The 8,101-nt window shown below is 40.4% G+C and overlaps 3 protein-coding genes across 9 annotated transcripts in view; all 3 read left to right on the top strand.

Annotated features, from left to right (window-relative positions):
- The window catches only part of LOC113212756 (teneurin-a-like), a 495,982-nt gene that overhangs the window by 198,189 nt on the left and 289,692 nt on the right, over positions 1–8,101 (top strand). The window lies entirely within an intron of this gene.
- LOC127749483 (uncharacterized) overlaps positions 1–8,101 on the top strand; it is a 10,583-nt gene that overhangs the window by 318 nt on the left and 2,164 nt on the right. The window lies entirely within an intron of this gene.
- LOC127749482 (uncharacterized) lies at positions 529–5,889 on the top strand. 7 transcript variants are annotated; one of them, XR_008011181.1, is made up of 8 exons: positions 599–736; positions 873–977; positions 1,911–2,096; positions 2,191–2,857; positions 2,953–3,309; positions 3,397–3,738; positions 3,846–4,020; positions 4,807–5,889. XR_008011181.1 is itself a non-coding variant. In XM_052267718.1 (3 exons), the coding sequence occupies exons 1-3, from the start codon at positions 626–628 to the stop codon at positions 1,098–1,100; spliced, it is 336 nt and encodes a 111-aa protein (XP_052123678.1). In that variant the 5' UTR covers positions 529–625; the 3' UTR covers positions 1,101–1,397. The 7 variants fall into 7 exon arrangements, 1 of the variants encoding a protein (XP_052123678.1); XR_008011178.1 differs by having other exon boundaries at positions 635–804; XR_008011182.1 differs by having other exon boundaries at positions 635–977; positions 1,911–2,057.

Genomic DNA, 8,101 nt, shown 5'->3' with positions numbered 1-8,101 from the left:
AAAAAACCAAGGATAAGTTAGCACTAAAGCTTCTTAAAATATATTTACAATGAAATAAAGAAAGAGTTTGTGCATCATATCTGGAAATACAGTAGTTTGCAAAGTCTCTTAAGATGGAGTCTCATTAAAAACCAAGGATAAGTTAGCACTAAGGCTTCTTAAAATATATTTACAATGAAATAAAGAAAGAGTTTGTGCAACATATCTGGAAATAGCTAGCAAAGTCTCAAAGGTTAGGAGTCTAATCAAAATACTAAGTATAAGTTAGCACTTAAACTCTTACAAAATATATTTACAATGAAATAGAGAAAGAGTTTGTGCAACTTTAAAGAGAAAGTATTATTAATCAAATAGATATAGGGTTTTCTAACTTTAAATATCACTTTAGCATGAGAAATGCCATTAAAGAACAATCATGAAAAGATAGTCAAAAATAAATATGTACAAAGATTACTTAATCACTTACAATTGCTCTTCGTCTTCTGCAGGTTCAATGGTTTTGTGCCTCCCTAGCTGACGTATAAAGGTGTTGACTGGTGCACTGATGCTGATATACGTTGCTCTTCTTTTGGGGTTTTTCGAACCTTGGGATTCTTTAGGATCATTTTTGAAGATGTATCTTTGAATGAACTCCCAGGTGTATCCTATTTGCGATGGGTACTTCATATTGAAGAGGTATATGAAGCAGTAGGCAACAGTTACAGCATCAGAAGCATTGGAATGCGCACTAACAATGGTATTTTCAGCAACTACGTAATGGGTTGTGCCTTCATATTCACTTCTCCCTGGAAAAGAAATTACATAGTTAGTCACTAAGCTTAATGTGACATTATTCTTAAAACAAATTAAGTAAATAAGCTTTCATTTAACAGGATGAATGCAGAAAGAAAACGGAACTCACCAACAACAACAATGCAAGGAGCAGGACTTCTGGGAGCGGCCAGCACTTCATCTCTTGTGGCTCCTTCCTGAATGGTGTAAACAAAGAGAAAATTATTTTTCAATCTGGCTGGACCAAGGCAACAGTAAAGCAGGATCTCTGCAGTAAAGGCTTACCTCTTTGTGCACAAATAATAATTTGCATCCTTTATTCTCACTAAATTTGTGCATTATTAGTTTCACTGCTCCAACAACCTCACTATTTTTGGCTGCACTTAATATTGCAGACCCATCATCAGCTTGTTTCATTTTAACAGCTTTCAGTTCAGGATTAACCTCTAGTATTGCTTTTGCCTTCTCAACTGTTATGGCTTCTTCCATGAAGGAAATAATTCTCTTTAATTTTTCTGAGCACCAATAGTTAAAATCTGGACGGAATCCAAGTACAAGTCTTTCACAGTGCTTGAATAAATAAACGCTTTCCAGAAGTAGTGGCCACTCTTTTTGCAAATCGGAAACTGAGGCATTGTCAGAATTCAACAGTAATCTTTGGGTTGCGTATGTTGATTCCATGAAATTCAGAACTTTATCAGCATCTCTTTCTTTTGCACTTTTTCTTGCCTCATTGATAAGCCATTTCTTCTTTTCAATCTGTGTCTTTTCATCTTCAAAGGCAGGATACTCTGGCTGCCATTCTACTGTTCCGCTCTGTGCACTCTTCTTATCTTTTTTTCTCTTTCTTCTTCCATCAGCACCAGTAGGAGAACAAATTAAAGATAACAGGCTGGCATTTTTGGATGGCCGATTTAAATAATTGTTATGCTCTTCCATCTTTACAGCTATTGTCCCTATCCCTGAACCAATTATTTTTCCCTCATCATCTAGATCAGCCAACACACGATATTTAGCAATCATATTTTCTGCTATTGAACGCAAAGATTCTCTTCTTGGATTCTTGCTTATAACTCTTATTTCAGGAACAAGATTTCTAATAATTTCATTAATTTCTGTTTTTAACAACTTCATTTCAGGTTCCTTTTCTCTTCCAATGCTTCTTTCCAGCTTCGTCAAAAGAACAGTACCCACTTTACTCCACGGTATTTCAAATGTTTCGCCCCAGTCGGTGCTAGAGTCTGCTGTGGTGCTGGCTGAAGAGGATTTACGATGTGAACTTTGATGTGAGTCACTTGAAATCTCAGTGGAACTATGGCTTTCTGGTGAGGAAGATATTGGAGATATCTCATGTCGTGATGACACCCATACTGCATTGTCGACCAGGACCATTAAAACTTTGTCCTTGAATGCTTCCAGACACTCATCATCATCCACTTCGGTGCCATCTTCCTCTAACACTACTTGGACGGATTGGGCCTCAGTCAAAAGAAATTTGTCCTTCACTGAAACAGAAGATATTTTTATTATAAATAGTAATACGAGTAGTTTGTTTTGTATTTGGTAATGATTGACTGCAAGTCATACCTTTCGCAAGAAGGCTGTTGATGGTGGAGTCTGCAAGTATACATTTCTTTTTCTGTCTCTGGTCACACCATACCTTGTAAGCGGGCATCTATAACAAAGGAAAAAGTCAGTTAAGATTCAGTTAAAATATTTTATTTATTCAGTCCAGAATTGTTGACAAACAACTGTCATTTTATAAATTGGTGCACATTAAATGTAAAAATAAGAAAAGTAAAAATCTCCTGAAGTAATGATAATATAGGAGTCAATGTAAAACATATGTATTAACATTTCTAAATCCCACATACTCAGTAGCTAAAAGTAGTTAAAATTGGACCATAATAGTATGTTTTAAATATGTGAATGAATGTTTGCCAACAGTTTTCAGAACCAATGGATCTGGACTCGCAATCTTGTCTGCTGGGAAAATCAGTAGATCTTTGTTGGAGGACTCAAGTACTTCGTAAACTCCAAAGTACTGATGATATTTGATGATCTTCTCGGTGCCAACAAAAACAAGGTTTGTGAAGTTTGCAGTTATTATAACCATGTCAACTAAAATACTTGAAATTGTTCTGTCATCATTTGGTTTAACCATTAAAAGGTCTCCCACAGCATATTTCACTCCATGATACTCAGCTACTGAACTTGAAAATGGGGCTTGAGAGAGAGCACCACAGGCATCTAAGCCATTAATAAGCTCTTGTGAATATAACTCCTTTTTAAATGGATGAACAGCGCCAGCCTGTACCACTGTTGCAAAAATATTACCTTCTCTCAAATATGCTTGGAGGAACTGGTGACGAGCAGCAAGAGAGAATGTTGGATTAATAAAATTATTGGTGCTATTAGCAGCAGACTTGAAATATTGGTGCTTTGATTCAAATCGAATCGTGCTCCATCTGAACAGGGGTCCAAATTTCCTTGAGAGGGCACCGAAGTGTAAAGCATAGTGATGCTTACACTTAGCAGGTATGTTGGGAAAAACTTCTTTTCTTAATGACATATACTTTTCTGCCAACTCATCAATTAAAAATGTCTGTCCTATTGAAATTACAGGGGCACACACAAGCGCCATAAATTCTTGCAATGTTACAATCATCTGCCATGCCCTTTCAGTTGGATCTTTTACTTTCTCAACCAGAGCAAGGGTTATAATATGGAGAAGGTGCATATTGCTGCTAGCAGAACCGACAATTTTTTTAGTTTTTGGCTTTATCTGCCGTATAGCATACGAGGAACCTCTGTTGACAATTTTGATCATGGCATTAATGTACGCCCAAGAGAACCAATTCTTTTCTACCAAGACCTTTAAGGCCTTAAACAAATCAATGGGAAGGAACCCTTCTGCTACGTCATGGTGGATACAAGGCGGCAATCCATTTATAATGTGAAAATTAGGTATGCAATTGAAGACAGAATTTTCCCACACACCCCTGACCGATTTGTCATTTTCATCAGCTGCTTCGGCATCTGCATCATAGTTGGCACATGTTCTTTCCTTACAGAGAGCCACATTCCCACGAATACGTTGTGCCTTTCTTGCATAGCAAAATCTACAATAGTAGTCAACAGAGGAGAAGGTCTGGTTGAAACCACCCAAAGTATGCGCTTCAAGATTATCAGAGCTAATTCCAACAACACAACCTCTGAGTGTTTGAAGGACACCGTCAAAACAAACAGGTATGCCAACATCATAAAGAGTCTGAAGATCTTCAAATAGAGGGGCAAATACTTCTTCATAGCTAAAATCTTTTAATGTTGACTCCTTTACTAACATGACAAGTTGAATAGGATCCCTTTGAGATCTGCAATATGATGGCAAGTTGCCAAGAGCCATATAAACACCAAGTGTCTTGTTTTTGCCTCGTGCAGCCTTTAAGGCATCACATGGCTCAAATGCATCCAAGTATAAGATAATTTTAATGCCATTTGGAAATTCAACAAAAAATTTATTTGATTTAAATGCAGTCCCATCTTCAAAGTCTCTCAAAATATTTGGCTTACTTTCCCCTTTCTCATTGTAAAGTTTTTGTATGGACTTATCCTTTAAGAGACTTTGTAAAGACTTCAATACTGGCACATAATGATATTTATGAACGTCAACACCATTGTTCAGTGTATACTCTACAGGTTCCAGTAACTCAAATTCTTGTCGATAATACTTTTTTCTCATGTGGTCAGTACGAAAGACACCTCTATCCCCAACTGCCATTTCATGCAGAGAATTCTGAAATATTTCCTCTTCAATTGCATTTTTAACATGGGCTTCAATCTTGTACTTGTCTGCTAATATTCTAAATTTCTTTTTTTGGTAATCAGAGGCATGGTCACTGATACCCCTGATTGCCTCAATAACAAACTGTAGCGTTGTTACTGACAAAAATGATTTTGACTGTAATCTTAACAGCATCATGGCAAAGGATTTTAAAAAGTCATCGCTTGAAACAGCATCAACTTCACTTTCAGGAGTGCCCAAATCAGGAACAGCAGTAGGTTCATGAGAAACATCCATCATAAAGGTATCAGCAGACTCAGCTGCATTAACCGAAGTACCACCAAGCTCTAGGTCACAAACCAAAAATGTTTGGTTTGAATGATTTGAAACTAGCTTTGAATGCTTTCTTTTAAAATGTGTTGTTAGAGTAGACCGAGCTCTACAGTAATGTCCACAAAAACAATAAGCACTCTGTCCTGATCTCATATGAGTTTCCATATGATTTAAAAATAAGATGGGTGAACTAGCTATAAAAGAGCAGCCACTGGAAGTACACTTAGCAAAAGTAGTATCTTCATCTTGTCTAACAACATAAAAGGGCCGCCTGATATGACTTCGCTTATGAGCAATGAGGTTCTTGTACCGAGATAAAACCATGCCACAGCTTGGAAAGGGACATGGGAACGTAATATTGGGGGTATGCCTATGAATCCATTGATGTGAAAAGTACTTGGGAGTACTGGGCAACTCTTCAGAGCATGTTACACATGTGATTGTCATTGTCAAAACATAAGTATAAATAATTAAAAAAATAGATAACCTTTGCTTGGAGGAGGGGTTACTGGTACTGAGTCAACTCCACACCACAAGTACCTGAAAAACAAAAATAGATACTTTAATCCGAGATAACCCACTGAGTTGAGAACATGAATATTTTTGTTTAGTAGCATAACCGAAACTGCCAATTATTAACTCTGAAGTTTTCAAAACTATTAACTTTGAACTCGGTATAGGTAGTTGCACCTCATTCCACAACATAAAGCTTAACCTTCTGAACCATGTGGTCTGTGAGAGGCACAAAGACAACTGACAATGAAAGTATTTACTCAGCCATAAATTTGTTTTCACATGAGGTAGTAGTGGCGATAGTAAATTGCAGTGGCTTGATACTTGAAATTTATACCCTCTTAAAATAGAAAGATGTTGATTTGGTATACTTACGATCTGTACTTGGCAAGGTCACACCGTCGGCTCGTCTGTCAAAGTGGTCAAACTCAGCTGCTGAGCTCGCCCAGCTGAGCGCGGTGTGCGGAGCGGTTGAGGGAGGGGGGGGGGGGGGGGGGGAGCGCGCGATGCAGAACGTGATGGGGGGGGGGGAGATGGAGAGAGACACTGGCTGCGCTGGCTGGCCGCTACCGTCTGCTTTATTCCATCTGCCTCCAAGCAGGAGAGGGGGAAAGGGGAGGAGAATGAGAATAGAAACAGATATGATTCTTCAATCTTCAACTTCGAAAAGGGTTTAACGAAGTAAGAAAATATCTCGATGTTTGTAAGTATTTTGATTTCTTCTGGATGCCATGTATGTAAAAATGTGTTCTAATTTAATTCATGTTTCTAATATGTGTTACAACTAGCTCTAGAATAAAAATATTTTAAAATGTATTCCTTGTTTCCATTCCATTCTCATTGGTTAAAAAATCAGGTCAAAAAATACCCCCCCCCCACACACACACACTCACACTCTTATTTGGTTTGATTCATGTTGCTCGCGCTCGATCCCTTCAGCGAAGCCCGACCTCCCCCGCCCTTCGCTCCCCATAACACACCACCTCGACGCCCCAGAGGTAGGCATCCCACCCCGCACGGCTGCGTGGTGTTTGCCGATGACGCAGGCGCTCCAGCACTTGGTGCATATTGGTGCGGCCTAGTTCATGGTGAAAGGGAAGTACCATGTACGCCTATCTATGGTAATTAAAATGTTTCGTAAAAAAATTCCCAACGAAAGATGGATACATTTTTACCTGGTTTATCTTTTTTCATACTTACAATACTATACGGTAATTTTCCATGTTTCCCGGAAAATGACCAAATATAACTGTAAAATCACAGACAGTCTATGAATTTTACAGCCGATCGGTAAAATTCCCACACTTACAAGGTAAAATTACAGGCAACCGGTAATTTTACTATAAAACTTCTGTAAAATTACCAGTGCAGTAATTTTACATGAAGACTATAGGAAAAGTACTACACTCTGTAAAAGTACTACACATTATCTGTACCACTTTAACGACTTAATCTGTAAAATCGCAAATATTTTTAACAGTGTACTTGTAGTTTTTCAAATTTTAAACTGTAATTTCACAACACATTCATTTAAAATTTTCCTGTAACCCTCACAAGTGGTCTGTTTCAAAGTTATCCATCCATCCATCCATTCATCCATCCATCCACCCACCCGTCCATCCATTCATCCATCCATCCATCCATCCATCCATCACTTCAACGCCGCCGACTTGGCACCCATCCTACTCAGCCGCTTGTAAAATAACTGTTAAACGCGTAAAATACAAATAAGTCCCCCCCCCCCTCCACCCGTACCCCCTTTACTTCTCTACTCGCCTGTCCTCGCCGCCTCTCGAAGTGCACTCGCACCCCATCACTCAGCGAGCAGCACGCGAAGAGCAGCGGGCGTTTTAGAACGACTGTCCTAACTGCGGTCTCTGAAGTCCCGTTTAACTGTTATTTCCCACCGCAGCCGCCTTTTGACCCTCTGCCTCCACCACCAGCCACCACCCTATACCTGCCACCGGGATGCGGTAAAACTCGCGAAACAACAACAAAAACAGGGCAGGGCAGCCTCCTGCCTACACCTTGCACCCCGCAGCAATGCCGAGCTCGCCTAAGGTCCGCCTCTGTTATTTCAGTTTTCATTTGCATCACACTCACTGTACTAAAATTAGCCTTCGCTCCCGGGCGGCCCGCGCCGGGGCCCCCCGTCGGAATGCGTCTTCAAAACAAATGACTCGAGAATGCCTGGCGTAAAAAAATCTCTCCGGCACATATTTCAGCGGCGGGCCGGGGCTGCATGACAGACGGCGGTAGTGAGCGGGCGGGGTCTCTCTCTCTCTCCTGTACCTCTCCTTTCTCCTACCACTCTCTCTCTCTCTCGCACTCTCTCATTCTCCATCCTTTTCCCTCTCTCGCGGCCTTTCTCTCGGCCTTCCCACCCCCTCTCCATCCAATCTTCTTGCCACTTGCAAAGGATATGATTTATAAAATGCATGAGCAGTTTTGCTTCAGAAATAAAAATTCCTCCCTCGGCTGCTGGCTTGTCTCCCCTCCCGCCGCCGCCGCCTCCTCGCCGCCGACAAGACCGCGCAGCCCACTCACCTGGCCGGAGGGGCAGCAGCAGAAACTGTTGTGGAGAGAGACTGCTGCGTCGGGCGTCGGGTGGAAAAACTGCGTATTTGCCAAGCTACGATGAAAGAACGCATATTGGTTGCATCTTACGCACTGGCACCCATGTCCTCTTAATGCGAAATT

Source organism: Frankliniella occidentalis, unplaced genomic scaffold (genome assembly GCF_000697945.3).
Source record: "Frankliniella occidentalis isolate FOCC.00 unplaced genomic scaffold, Focc_3.1 Scaffold58, whole genome shotgun sequence".
Lineage (NCBI taxonomy): Eukaryota > Metazoa > Arthropoda > Insecta > Thysanoptera > Thripidae > Frankliniella > Frankliniella occidentalis.
This window is presented reverse-complemented; position numbering and strand designations above follow the sequence as displayed.

Coding starts and splice junctions, on each gene's coding strand:
- LOC127749482 (XM_052267718.1), top strand. CDS start 626: ATGAACTCCCAGGTGTATCCTATTTGCGATGGGTACTTCATATTGAAG. Junction 676..746: donor GGGTACTTCATATTGAAGAG/GTATATGAAGCA, acceptor TGGTATTTTCAG/CAACTACGTAATGGGTTGTG. Junction 805..872: donor CCTGGAAAAGAAATTACATA/GTTAGTCACTAA, acceptor TTCATTTAACAG/GATGAATGCAGAAAGAAAAC.